Source organism: Tachypleus tridentatus, chromosome 11 (genome assembly GCF_004210375.1).
Source record: "Tachypleus tridentatus isolate NWPU-2018 chromosome 11, ASM421037v1, whole genome shotgun sequence".
NCBI lineage: Eukaryota > Metazoa > Arthropoda > Merostomata > Xiphosura > Limulidae > Tachypleus > Tachypleus tridentatus.
The window spans coordinates 72,044,177-72,059,858 of NC_134835.1; the positions used below are offsets into that span (position 1 = coordinate 72,044,177).

At 29.3% G+C, this 15,682-nt stretch overlaps 1 protein-coding gene across 1 annotated transcript in view; it reads left to right on the forward strand.

The window, feature by feature from the left end:
* Positions 1–118: 118 nt before the first annotated feature.
* The window catches only part of LOC143232441 (transmembrane 9 superfamily member 2-like), a 43,818-nt gene continuing 28,254 nt past the window's right edge, over positions 119–15,682 (forward strand). The window contains exons 1-6 of the mRNA XM_076467900.1: positions 119–400; positions 2,928–2,995; positions 3,803–3,896; positions 8,100–8,227; positions 10,875–11,004; positions 12,432–12,577. Coding sequence (XP_076324015.1) covers positions 275–400; positions 2,928–2,995; positions 3,803–3,896; positions 8,100–8,227; positions 10,875–11,004; positions 12,432–12,577 — 692 coding nt within the window. The 5' untranslated portion in view covers positions 119–274. The remainder of the gene's footprint in view (positions 401–2,927; positions 2,996–3,802; positions 3,897–8,099; positions 8,228–10,874; positions 11,005–12,431; positions 12,578–15,682) is intronic.

Here is a 15,682-nt window from a genome sequence, read left to right on the forward strand (position 1 = left end):
ATAAGTAATTATAACAGGATGCGTTTGCTTAAATTAGCAGCAAGAGCAAACGTTTTATTGTTATTGTGACTACCCATAATCATTCGTCTCCCTGTTATTGAATTAAGCCGGCATCCCGTTTTCTTTTCACCCTTGGGAGAGGATGAAAAGGGATAACCGGAATTAATATCAGTGAAATTGTGCTTCTTGTCGGATGATAGTCTGATTGTTTTTCTAAGGATCTGACTTAGTTACAGTATAAGTAAAGAATAAGCACACGGAGGTTTTTATCAGGATGTATCAACGCATTTTCTTCTTCACTTGTATTTTGACATTTTTAAGAACATCTCGTCCATTCTACTTGCCAGGCTTAGCTCCTGTTAATTATTGCGAGGAAGGTAAAACAACTGAAACTTGCAAGGTAGGTTGAGTTAGTGCTATGTTAGTATGTATGTTACTCTTGCGTATTGTTAACAGTAATGTTCCGTAACCTATTCATTAACTCCTTGGAAGTTGTATCGGTACATTTAATGTTATCCAATTTATTGATTAATAATAATACAAGTTATTATTATTTCGGTTATTCATAATTGTTCAGTGCAGATAGTTAAAATGAAAGATAATGTATAATGTTTTACACACACCCCCACAAAAAAAATTGATATGCGAGAAATTATGAGAATAAAATATGAAAACTTGTAAGGTGAAAAGGAGTATTTTTTTTATTCTAACATGAAAATCAACTTTCACTCGGACTGACTCCCAAAGGGTTCATAAATTAACAGACAAATATTAGTGAAAATACTTTTGTTTTAATTGTTTTTATGTACTAAAGACTAAAAGCATGTCAGTTTTTTAATGATTCATTTAGTATACTCTTGTGTTAAGGTTGTGTATTGTTTTAAGGTTACATGACTAAACCTTTAGCAACAGTGATGATTAATGTATACAGAGTTAAGAAGGAAAGTCTAATTTCAACAATGAATTGTACATCAAGAAACCTTAACTAACATTTAAACAATCTCTGCATATATATTTCTGTGTTTAGGTAAACTACTTGGTCTTGATGACAACAAACACTTTTTCAAATGTTTGTGCATTTTTTACCATGGTAATCTTTTAACAAGATTTTCTTTCCTATTCAACCCATCTCTAACCTGTATAACCTTGCATTATCTCAGCATTGAAGAAAAGTTCTGCACCTTCAGACAGAAAATAAATTTAGAAAAATTATAAATTATCCTATAACGCAATAGTTAATTTTTTCCTGTCCTGACAGATTAACAAATGAATTGCAAAAAAAAAAAAAAAAGGTGCTGAGATGTACTGTATCCTTTATTCTGTATATTTCACATTTGGGAAGACTGCTGTTACAATTCTGATTATGGAAGTGTTATTCAGTAGATAGCTTTGGGGTATCAAATGTCTCTTTATTGTCCCTAACATTACAATACTTAGATTAAGACTTCTGCTTTGTATAGTAGAGCTTTTTTTTGCTTGGATAACTTAAATACATGTATATATAAAACATTTTATCAAGTCTTCCCTTAAACTTACTACATCCATTCCAAAGACCAGCCACCCTTCTAGTAAAGTAAAACAGTTTAAACTGAATGTGACTTTACCATGTCTTGTTATACCATTCTCTCCATAAGGGGGTGAAAAAAATGTATCAGTACTGTTAATTAATTATCTTGGTGATCTTGAAACCTTAATGAAATTCCTTTTTAATTTTTCTCTTGTGAAGAAACACAATTTCATTGCTCATAACTACTTGTTTGGCTACCTCTCCATTTTGGATATCATCCTAGTGTTCCTCCTCTGAACCATATCCTTTGAGCAACTGAATATCCTTCTTGAAGTAAGAAGCCCAAATATGAACATAGTACTCCAAATGAGGCCTAACTAATTACCTATACAATGAAATAACCTCTTTTTACTATGTTCAATATTTCTACAGTTATGACCTAAAATTGCATACCACAGATATTTTTTTATTTTATCTTTCATGAAAAGAAAACTGTTATACAATCATTAAGAAGTTGGTCAGCTGCATGAAATCAAGTAATAAAGTAGGTGCAGTGAAATAATATTGTTCACATACCCAAATTAAGTTACTGCTATAGGCTGAGTTACAAAAAAAAAAGTTCAAAATCCCATAAACCTAAAATCCTGTTTGCTCTACTATTATCAACAGTACACTGTTTGGTTAGTGTATGAGATTGATAAACCAAAACTCAAGGATTATCTTCCTCCATAATGCTGTTAAGGTTATTCACATCAAAATTATACTTACAAATTAAATTATGATAACCGACATACGTTACCTTGCATTTATTTTTTTCAAATCTTTCATTCAGGGCCAAGTTTCAATACTCTAGATTGGGATGTTTAGTGAAAATTGCTAATTCTTTAATTATCAGGTTCATTGACCTATTACATTCAAGTACTTGATTATTCTCATAAGATGACTAAAAAACAATTTTGTGAGCTGAGTTTTGATACCTGTGGTGGGCAGAATACAGATAATCCATTATGCAAATTTGTGTTTAACAGTAATAAACAGAAATATTAATTAATATTGGAGTCTTGACACAAAATTGATGAACTAAGTAAACTTCAGTTAATCAAATGGTAACTTGTAACAGTAATATTTTGATTAATGTTTAATCCAAAGGATCAAAAACAGTAATAACCTAAACTTTTATCTTCAGTTAATTTTTTCATGAGAGTAATTGATTTAAATGTAATTTTTATTACTGGATAGTTGAAATAATCAAAAACAATAATAATGGGAAACATTAGTTCATAATCTTTGTGGCATAAGTTGGTTTAATGATAGCCTAAATTAGTGGATTATTTTGTGTGGGACTATTTAAACTAATTATTTATTATTGCTGTTACTTATTTTCATCTAGACTTAGTACGTGTTTATAATTATTTTTCAGTCTGAAGTGGAGCTCTTTGTAAATCGGCTTGATTCGGATGAATCTGTTATACCCTATGAATATCACCAGTGAGTATAGAAGACATACTTGATTTAAGTGTATGTTGTGCATTTAGCCTAAGCATATATGTACATATAATGGGAGAATAAATTATTATTGGTAAGATCTGTAATCAAAAGTCAGTATCAGAATTAATTGGGGTCTAAAGAAACAAAATGGTAGATGTTTACATTTTGTTAAAAGTAGCTGATATGTACCAAAAAGAAACTTGTACATGCAATAAGATTATTATAAAAGGTAATTTTAGCATATTTGACCACTAACTGTGAGAGGATTTCATATAAATTGACTCTTTTTGAATATTTTGGCATTTTACAGTGTTATAATTGGTTAAAAATAGGGAGTCTTCTATTGAAATGAAAGTGACAAATAATGATATTTCATAGTTTACCATAATGTCAGATCCACCCACAGTTTTAAGTGTTCAAATTAGCTTTCAATAAAGCCAAAAAAATTTTCATAAAGAACTTTATGTAACAAAATAACTGAACAGTAGTAGTTCAGAACATATTAAAATATGAAGGTCAAAGGTCAAGAGGCCTATGTGAACATAATGAGATAAAATGACATTTGTGTATGTAAGAGGTGAATTTGGGTTCTCTAGTATGTAATCCATGTATGTGGGATTTTTACTATTGCTACTTGTTCTGTAATACATTGAAGAATATAAAAAAGGCACATAATACATGTTTAATAACTCGTAAAGTGGGGTTACAGAAGTAAAACACACAAAACTGGTCAACATTTGATATTATAAAAGAATAGGAAGCTCTTTCTCATTGATACCTTTTTCTTTTCATATCTGTCACTGTAAGTTTTGACTTTTGTGTGGCACCTATTGATGATTCTCCAGTGGAAAACTTGGGACAGGTGGTGTTTGGGGAACGGATAAGACCTTCTCCATACAAGGTAAGTGTTGATGTGTGGTGTAACTTTCCATTCTTGCTTTGAAAACAATCCTTTTAACACAGATTTTTCTTTTTAAAGGATCAGTGTTTTTCCTGTGTTGTAACACAATAGTAGTCTGTTATATATGCTTGGTTTCTTTCCATTAAGAAAAAGTAAGTGTATGTGATATGTTCAGAATTACTATATATATGTATATGTATGTATAACTTAAGTCAAATCTTTCATGTAGAGTGACTGAGTTATTTTAATGTAGAATGATTTGCACAAGTGTTGATGCACATGTGCGAGCTAACAGGTGTTGTTATTCTTAAAATTGATTTTTGATGAAAAAATGAAAATAAAAATAAAGTTTACTATAATGGATTACTTGGCAGACTTAATACAGTTCATTAAAATAGTAAACCACTAAGATACTAGCTTATTTTACTTTAGCATTGAAAATTATTGATAGAGCTGGTTTTAAAGATATTCAGTTGTTTATTAATGAAAAAAAACAATTTGAAATGTATGTATGTATTAGTACATAACTTTTTCAAATGTCTTTAATGTTTGAGCAGTATACACTTCTTTTGTGTTAAATTATAGAAATGTCAATAATTCACCTCATATAGATGCCAACAAAGTTTTGATAATGCTCAACATTTCCAAGCTCATTATTTTGCATTTATTGTAAATCCTTCACATCATTGAAGGTGAGGATGAATTTTGTCTTGAGATTTTGTGTTAAGCCTAACAAAAGCACAGCTTGAATGGAAGTGACAACATTAGTGTTTTGTTTTACAACATATATAAGATTTGTAGTATTTTGATTAAGAAAAGCAAGAGATATGTTTTCAAAATTTGAAATAAGCACAAGAAACTGTTGTTCATCTTGGTTTCTACACAAACAACACTTGAATGAGTGTGGAAAGACTTCCTGCAGTTGTGAGGCAATTATAGGTCAGTTTTAGCTACTACACAATTTCCTGTTGTTCACAATGTAAATGTGTGTGTTTGTACATATAACATTAGAGAAGTCTTTCCAAGTTCATCGGGTAATTAGTGACAGTATAGCTATTGTATGTGATTTATCACAAACTTTCATGGTTTGCACATGTTACTACATGTTTGGAAACTGTGAAAGTTGGTTAAGAGATACATATATATTCTAGTTTAATTAGTTGGGACATGTAAATATATATATAAACACACACACTTTTACAGCCTAAGTAATGAGACCTGTTTGGGTAGGATGAGACATGTCAAGTAACACTAATAAAATATCAGTACTTATGTTTTACACAAGAATTACCTCTGCTATTACTTTAGTTGGTACATATAGAAAAGTATTTGTTATAGTTACAAGCTTATCAAATTAAAAAACAAAACAAAAAACTTAGGTTTTAAATAAGGTGTGAATAAAAAAAAAAGATTGTGTGTGAATTAAAGATCTAAAATCAAAATTGGGGGCCAAGTTGATAGATGTAATTATAAAATTTTATTTAGTGTAAAATTCTTATCAATGCTATAAGAATAAGTTCAAGTTTGACTGACAGTTTTGATTTTGTTGCTGTATGTTGTACACTGCATTTTTTTTTTGGCTACACCTTTTTCACACCAAAGGTGTTTTTAATTAATGTGACTTATTGTCAATACACACAAACCTCACCAAGTTAAAAAAAGTGACTCTTGATAGTAACCAACATTAGCTTTAGGATCACAATGCTATTATTTGGAACAGACCTTTACCTTACAGAACCAAACAGATTCCTTAAAATATATGGTGGTGGTTTTTATCCATAAAACGGTGTTGGTAGCTCCTTTTATACAAATGCCACAGAATTTAGATTAGCAGTTTCTTGTCATTACTCCCCATTCAGTTGGTACAGTTGTATCAAGCATCATCATTTATGATAATTGCTTATGCTAATATCAGGATAATTTGATAAAATTTAGTAAATTTGTTCTTAAAAGTTGGCAATAAATAATCAGTAATAACCATCCACCTGTAATTCTTTTGAAAACTCAAACAAGAAGCTGCTAATCCAGTTTGTTTGGCCTAACCATTACTTTTGTATTTACATGTCATTTCACTTTATAGTTTTACTGTTCTAAATCAGCTCTTTTTAATCCAAATGACTAAAGTAGTATATTGTTACTATCAGGTAAAGTTGTAGTAAAAATGTTAGACTGATAGTTCATGTGACATTTTGAATAGACATTCATAAAAATGTTCATTTAATTTCAGTAATTTTTGTCTTGGGTATTTTTTAATGGAGTGCCTTGAAATTTGGTACATCATATAAGAGTTCAGTAAAGCACATCCACTCATAATATATGACAGTTTGGATTATCACAGTTTGAGCTATAGAAGGTGGAACAGTATAGTTTTACTGTTCTAAATCAGCTCTTTTTAATCCAAATGACTAAAGTAGTCTATTGTTACTATCAGGTAAAGTTGTAGTAAAAATGTTAGACTGATAGTTCATGTGACATTTTGAATAGACATTCATAAAAATGTTCATTTAATTTCAGTAATTTTTGTCTTGGGTATTTTTTAATGGAGTGCCTTGAAATTTGGTACATCATATAAGAGTTCAGTAAAGCACATCCACTCATAATATATGACAGTTTGGATTATCACAGTTTGAGCTATAGAAGGTGGAAAATCACTGAACTATCACTTCTGTTAAGTGTAGGTTGATATCCACTTGTAAAGTTTTTTAGATGTACAAGAAATAAAAGTATAATTGGATATGTGAGAAGTATTTAAGGATATAAAAAGTTATATTTAGTGTAGCACTGTGTGTTATCCACATTATTGGTTTGTAAATAAAAAATAAAGGTGACAAAACCACCTGATTATTTTCTTCAACCCAGAAAGTGTATATAGTTTTATGCAAGGTGAGGTAAGTTTAACTTAACACAGCCTTGCATTTGATGAAGTACTAAAACTGTATTGAATCTGTTCACATATTACTCTAAAGTTAACAATAAAATATAATTTTGAAGATATTAAAATTCATGAAACAACTACATGTACATAAGGAAACCATTTGTCCACCACTGGATGAAAATGTATTAACTATTTTATTAAATTATAAACCTGGAAACTTGCATATAAAGACATTTCATTGCTTTACACACAGATGATTTTATCTGTTTTCTAACAATTGTAAATTAATAATTGCATTAGTTGTTGATACTTGGATATGTAAGTTTTTAATATTAGGTACATTTATTCCTCTTAATGTGTGAAGTATTTGTTTGTGGCAATTAAAATTTAAGAAAGCACACAATTAGGTGTGAGAAGTTTGATTTTTTCTTAACCTTCTGCTTGTACCAGAATTACCTTGTTTGATTAGTAAAGTTTGTATGTTACTAAACAACAAGATCAGTGAAGGCCCAGGCAATACTGACAAACTTTATTACTCATTCTTGCCAAACATAGGCTAAAATTGATATTACTTAATGACAAGTTACAAAATTAGTCCAATTGCTATTTAATTGTTTTTTTCTTAGTGTATCTATTGCATCAAAATCATATTGATGTTTATATAGCTGTATGTTTTTGATATGGTACTTGAGGTGTTGTATAAATGGCTGTTTGTTTCCTAACATAGTGCTTGTAGATGTTATCATTGTCATATAACTGTCTAAATGGCTGTTTATTTCTTGATATAGCACTTGTAGGTATTGCACTGTTGTCATATTCCTATTTATATAACTGTTTTGGTTTCTGATGTAGCTCTTGTAGATACTATGTAATTGTCATGTTGTTTAAATGACTGTGTATTGTTTCTTGATATAGTATTTAACATTGACTTTAGAACCAGTTACTGTTTATCCAATTGACATAAAATTTATATGTGATTTTGTCATTAGCCCTCAAAACTTCTAGGGCATTTATGTGACCTGCACAGTTGTGAAATAAGTTTATTTAAAGGAAAAAAAGTTACATTTTTGTAGTGAAGATTATTTGTTTTCATAAACATTGTGCTTTGCATTTTTCCAAAAGTGTTGGTATTGTCATAAAGTTTTTCTAGTTGTTAACAGGCCCTGCCATGCTCAAATTGATTTTTATATCTTTGAGAAAATTATAATATTAAAGTACATTCAGTTTCACAATACAAAAATATGAATAGAATATTAAAACTGATGATAGTTTTTTAAATATCTGGTACATTTTCTAAAGAATCTCATGTTCTTTGTTTGGTTTTTCAGTTGAGCTTTTTAAAAAACCAAAAATGTACAAATCTGTGTCAGAAGACGTACAAAATGAAAAACAAGCAGGATGTCAAGAATTTGAACATGTTGAAAAAGGGCATGATGCAGAACTATCAACATCATTGGTGTGTTTATAACTTTACATCATTTTCTTGTAGTTGATGTGTTATGACTTACCTGGAGATGTATATTTTTTGTTAGTTATGCTTTTCAAAAGTGTGCAAGTAAAAAGCTACTTCAAAATAATTAGATTGAGATTGCTGAAGTGAAGACCTTAGTGCCTGAAACCCATTTATTTTGCTTTGTACAAATTTTTTATTTTGATTAAAAGTTTGTTTGCTTTTTTTTTTGTGAAGAGAATGGAATTGATGTACAATAAAATTATTACAATGAAAGGTATATTTCTCTGTAAACATTTGAATAAGTTATGTGGAAGTAATAGTTCACTTCACTGAATAAAAATACCATGAATCTAAACTCATGGTTGATAGTAAAGGTGTAATATTACTGATATTTTGTTAACCTTTTATGCAGGGTCAAAGGCAGTTTCATCTTGTTTGTTGACTCCCATTCAAACTGTTACAGAATATTTATTTTATGAATCTATGTATAAATTTGGTATCAAATTTGCATAATTCAAATTTCAGTGGTATACATTAGTTAATTTCTTAATTTAAAAGTATAAAAAAAACCACGTAAATGTTGATTTATCTATGACACGTATGTTGAATGCAGCACCAATTCAGATTAAATGTTTGTGTTGTGAAAATATAAAGTCTTTAGTTTAGTGTAAATTAGGAACTCAAGTTACCAATATATACAAGCTAGAATATATAATAATAACTGCCTGCCTTTTCTATTTGTTGAGATATTGCTCATGTACTGAATCAAATGTAGAGGATCTACTCATCTCTTTTCATTTTGGGAAATACTCTTTTATATACACCTATTTCTGTTTAGTTTGTGAATAACCAATCAAAAACTCAATGTCCCCCTAGTTACTTTTTCTGCCATTATCAAATATTATGACATCATTTAATTCTTTCAATATAAATCCTCAAGCTTGTAAGGAAAGTCTTTAGTCTGCTTGAAATTTCATATTTTGTAGACCCAAATATAGCTTTAATTACTAAGCTTGACATATTATAGTAAAAAGTTATTTAAAACGTGTGTGTGTCTGTGTGTGTATAAAACCTAAAAATTATTTCACATTCTCCATGTGCAAAACTTTGAAGCTTAGTAACCTATGACAAATAGCAACTGAGTACAAAGGTTGTAACTAGAAGAGATAATTGCTTACTTCGCTTCTTTATTTACTCTTCTATGTTTTAAGAAAAAATAAGTTTCAGAACATGTTCGTAACTATTAATCAATATACATATACAATCTATAATTATTGAAATGAGACTTTGTATTTTACAAAATACTTGTCCACTAAAACATAGCCAAGACAGGTCAGTTTTATATTCTTGGATATGGTAATGTGAATTCACATGCACCAGATTGCTGTAACTTTTGCATTGTTAGCCGGGCATGACTGAAAGGTCAATAAATTAGAAATATACACACACAAATATGTAATGTTATGAGCATAAAGTTATTTATTGTAAAAGTTTGATTTTGTTTTATAGTATGGTTTTTCTGGAACAAAAAAGGTATTATTTACTTCCTGATTTTTTTTATGGTGGCAATAAGAGAGGGGTCAAATCAACTGAACCACTACAGAGATTAGTTAGTAAAAATAACCTGAAATATTAAGCTTTTTCTTGAGAAATGTGTAATAACTGTCTAAACATTATTTTGAATGTGAAATTTGAAATTTTCTGATGCATAAAGGGAATTTTCAGTAACTGCAACACTTGAAATTATTTTATGCTGATTTAGAGTAAATTAATCTGAGACCTTTGTTGTTTTCCTTTTTATTAGCTATATTTTTGCCCACTAGTAATACCAAGCATGAGGTACATATGTATCCAATTCATGTACCTTCTTGTCATGTTTTCCACCAGTCTACTCTCAAATTAAAATTTGGATTAGAGTAAGTTAATCTGAGACCTATGGCATGATCAGATAGTTGATTAAAAGTGTTTGATTTTCTTAATTTAAAGAAGTTAGATCTTAAATTGCTCAAGAGATCATGAATCTATGAACTAAAAATTGGTACTTAAAAAAAGAAAAACTTATTTAATGAGCTGCTATGTTGCAGCTAAAAATATAAAGTAACATGGAACTTTTTTAGTTTTTGAGTTTGTTTATGAATACAATGAATTATTATTTTTAAATATTTTTGAATTTTTAGTCCTTTAATTCTGAAACGTTTTTTTGTGTGTGTAACAAGACTGGTGAAATCTAAGAAGTTATTTGACAGACTTTTTTTATTAAGAGGTGAATATGACAGAAATCAGTAACTGCTTAAATTTATTTATAGATATAGAAGATGTATTTTTATTGGTCACAGTATTGCATTCTTCAAAATTGTAAGACTTAAGTAGGTAATTTATGAATTTCCATACTTGTTTAGAAAAATAATCTGATGACAAATACAGCTTTACCATTCAGCATAAACCACAGTAAATCCAAAATGTCTGCAATCATTGGTTTTAGTCAAATTGTTTTACAAAAGTTAAGTTTTTGAGTGAAAATTAGTTCTGCACTTGGGGAATCTGTTAAAGCTCCTTAATGTTTTCTATTACAAGAGTAAAATTTCACTTTATCTTTCTGTATTCATGAAACTGACAAAGGTTTCAAATTTTCTTATATGAATCATAACAGGATTGTTGATAACATGCCAGTGACTTGGTGCTACAATGTAGAAGGAGACCAGAAGTATTGTTCAACTGGTTTTCCTATGGGCTGCTATGTGAAAGCAGATGGGACTTCTAAGGATGCATGTGTCATTAATGTGAGTTTTAATCATATTATTACTATTTGGCAGGTGGAAGAGAGAATATTTTGACTGGAGTACATTATTACTCTAAATGTTATGTATTCTATGATAATGAAATGTGTGCATGTACATATGCACATGTAATAGTAGCATGATCTGACCTTAGCCAAGCTTTAAAATATTGTGATGTTCTGAAATGAGTTAGTCTATTTCAGGTTGAAGGATATTGAATTAATTCTGAATACACACTTATTCATCTTTCAAAATGTATTAAATTTAGTTCTATTTCAAGTTTTTACTCAAAATGTTATGTATTTGATATTATTGAAAATTCAAAAAAGTTCAGATTTTTGTTTTATTAAATTGTATTTCTAACTCTTTATAATGTAAACATCACACTTGTAGGTGTATATATTTTTTTCTTTTGTACTGCCTTTAAGACTGTATTTATTCCTTCCAATGAGATGATATATCCTCTGTAAAAAAATTAAGTTTCTCTTATGAAAATGTTTAGGTTTAATACATTTACTGGTATTGATACAGCCTCAAGACAAAATTTCCAAATGCTTCATAACTAGTTAAGATGCCTAATATTCTGATGATGTTATTTTCACTTCTGATAATGACTTTTATGTTGTATTATAATTACTGCAAATCAACAGGAATTTTTTTCTACATATAGTAAAATAAAATATCAAATAAAGGTATTTAGGTTTAGGAAGTACACTTTGTCTTCAGTATTTATCCTGATCTTGTGAACAGAATATCTCAAGATCGGATAGATTTTGGACAAATCTATACAACAGTTACTGTAACTTTCTAGACCTGATTAACTTCTGAAGGTGATGGTCAAAGGCCAAGAATAGTTAAAAGTTACTGTATGTGGAAATCCACTCTAATTTTGTGGACGTGCATTACATTATATAATTGTGGGGACTTTAACTTGTAGAATGATAGGGATTCCTTAAGTTAAACATTATCATATAGCATGTATTTTGTAGTAATATTCTAGGCTGAAAATATTGTTAACACTTGGTGAAAGAATGTATTCTAGTCTTTATAAATAGCAAAAGTGTCTTTAACTAGCTGTACTCATTATTAAGTTGAATTTGAGTTTTGAGTTAAGTATGTAACTTTGTGATTGGAAGCTCATATTAATTATTACATGTATGGTGGTTTCTTAAACTCAGTTTGCACTTGTTTAATGAATGTTTTAATTTTATTTTTAAAAAATGCTCAAGTACAAGAACTTGTTTACTTGAAACAAAATAATCAATGAATATAAAGTGAACTTGACTAGTAATATTGTTGGCAAAGTATCATGCTACAACATATGGAAAGGTGAGGTTATTGCTCACTGTTGCTAATCATTTTTTGGTACACCAGTGAAGTAAGGAGAAAATACCATATAGTAAATATGGCTTTGTTTTTTGTATAACCAGACTGCCTTCAATCAACCTGATACATATTACCTTTTCAATCATGTGGACATCATCATTACCTTCCACAGCGGAAGTGGAGAAACCTGGGGTGTGGACTTTGGAGATAATGGAGGACGCATCATATCTGTGAAGGTTATACCAAAAAGGTTAGTGTGTATGCTACTTGCTGTGCTAAAACAATGATTATTGCTGAATTATTTTCAGATTATAGAGAGGATACATTTACTGTTTTGCCTTTGAAGCTCATAAGCTGCTTAAAGAGATCAATTTTTTACACTACAGAGATCATTGAAGAATATTATATCCATTTTAATAATTTAATTTTAACTGCATAGTGAAAACAACAGAGTAATACATAATGGTTCTTTATTAATGAATCTACCATCTTAACAAAATAAAACTAGCCTATTGAGTTTCCCAAATCAGCTGAGCATCAAAAGTTTACCTTGAGCTTTAAATTACAAACTGAAAAGAAATTAAAGAAAAACAAGAATTATGTACCGTAAGCCAATAGTTTACCAGCCTACATTCTGTGAAACTTCTGTAATCATTTTGTTAGGGGATTTTGAAGCACTACTACAGTGACAAACTGGTAGTTACCTTTAAAACATGTGTAAGTAATGTTTAACATAAACATACTTTTATCATTAGTAAAAATGAGATGATACAAGGATTGAGACAGTTTAGTTATTAAAGGTCACTTTGGTTAGTGGAATTAACAACAAATGCAAGTCCTAGATCACAGCAAAGAATTTTTTTTAAGGACAAAGTTTATTTTTATAAATGTATTAGAAATAGGTAAATATTGAAAAATTAAATACCTACCTACTGATGCACACACACACTAAATAAGCAGCCAACTTCAGTATAAATGGTGGGAATTTCAGAATTTTTCTCACACATTTGTACACCTTCCAGAAGATTTACATTTTAAGGCTGTTTTACAAATAATTAATTCTTTAAATGTTTTACATAGGAACTATGATAAAAGATAACTCATTTGAGAGATGATAATATCAGAACTTTAAAATAAATTGAGTTGACCATTAACTGTATTAAATTATACTTAACAGTAAAAATAGCATTCCTATTTGAAAATTAGACAAGAGTATTATCAAATAATTAAAAAAAATTTTTAGTGTGTTGTCACTTCTCCAAATACTGCACAAATTCCATGCAAACAGTAAATTTGCAATAAATTGTACAAACTACTCTATGAAGTTTAGATCTAATAAGTGTCTTGTTCAAATTTTTTTACGAAAGATCACTTATTATTTTCCAACTTAATATGACCAGTGGTAAACTTTTTTTTTTTTTTTTGCTAAACACGTGATATCTTCTAATAAGATAACAAACAAGGGGTATTTCAGGGCAGTTTAATCAGTAAGTTAAGTATTAGCTGACAGATGAAGAACATATGGGATTTAACTTTTTTTGCTCCCAGCTGGAATACAACTTGTCTCAAGGGCATGACTGCACCATTGTACTCAAACACTATTGAAAATAAATTTGAATTCATTTTTTCACTATAAGCTTCACAGTGGAACTGTGATATGTCTGTGGACTTACAATGCTAGAAACTGGGTTTTTGATACCTGTGTTGATCAGAACACAGATAGGATATTGTGTTGCTTTGTATTTAACTTCAAACAAATCGACACATCAAAAAAAGGGAAGCACTTTAGGTTTGAAATTTATCCAGTAGAATTGTTGTATTTATTTAATTTTGTATATAAAAATATAATTGCAGATTTTTACTTAAGGCTGATTTTGTTGTGTATCAACTGAGGTATTAGTGGTTGCAAATTTCATGAATTTTTTCCAGAACATAATATGGCACTTGGAGCTTCCTTTGTGAAAAGTCTCTAAATTTGAACAAATTAGTGCCAATTTGTCATAGTATGTATCCAATTACCTATATTTCAGCTTTAAGAAGGTAGAAGCTATTGATCAAAATATTTCATGAGTTTTTTTTAGTTATTTTGAAATAATCAGTGAGGCTTCTAGTTCAGTAAAGATTTATATGGAGATGTGAACAATGTGACAGAAGCTGATCTTGGTGGTATGTTGCTAGAATAAATTGAGTTTGTAAACAAGATCTGTTTTCAAACTTATGTAAAGAGTGCTTTATCATTTAATACTTCAGTACTGAATTATAGTATTAAAGTATGATAGGAGAGATTTTTTTATGGATCATGATGAAATAGGTTTAATCAAATAATTCTGCACTTGCATATATCAACTTTTATTTCATTGAAGTCATCTTAACTTTTGTTTGCATGATGTCATCTTTGCCTTAGTAATTGTTTGAGTAGACAAAGAAAACTGTATATAAACTAATGGGAAATATATTTAAAATGTATTACATATAATAGATACCTTATAAACAAAGTCAGCTTCTTTATAATTATGGTATGGTAAAAGTTATTTTTAACGTGTGGCAGTAAACACACTTAAACTGCACACATTTATGTTTTCATTAAAACAATGATTTAAAAAAAAGAAAATATATCCCAAATAAATCTTTCCAAAATTCCAGTCATAAAAATATCTTGCATAATTTGAAGAAGCCACACAGTGTGTATGTTATCTCCTCCAGTAAGACAGCTGTTAGTCTACAGACTTGCAATTCTAAAATCCAGAGTTCAGTTCTCTGCTGTTTAATAGCCCAGTGTAGCTTTACTCTAATACAAACAAACCTTGTAAAGTAATTCTGAATTTTCAAACTCTTCCATTCAGTAGTGTTTTTTTTTTCACAATGCATTAAAACAAAGCATACAACAGGTGTTTTAATTAACATGTTTAACATGTCCTATTTAACATGTTTTTATTGCTTCTTTGTGGTTAATTTCTAGGTAAGTGTAACTATTTAACACCTGCATTGAAATATTATGCTGTGTAACAAATTTTGTTCCTGGATAGTTTGTGTTATTTCTCACTGCTTATGTTGTAAAAGTACAGAAAGTGGCCATTATTCCCTTCAAACTTTGCTTTTGTAACCTGGATAATAAAATATAGAAATTAACCTATTTTCTTTGTAAAAATTGACAAATTTGCACATTTTCATTTACATAAGAACTGAGTAAAACAACATATTAATCAAGATTTACATGTATTTATACTAAAGTTATACAAAAATGTTTAGAAGTGAGTAGGTTTTTGAGATTTGCAACTGTAATGTAAATCACTTTCATGTATCATACCCCAAATATAGTTTCCCATCATGTTTTTGTTATATGCTCCCAGGTGAC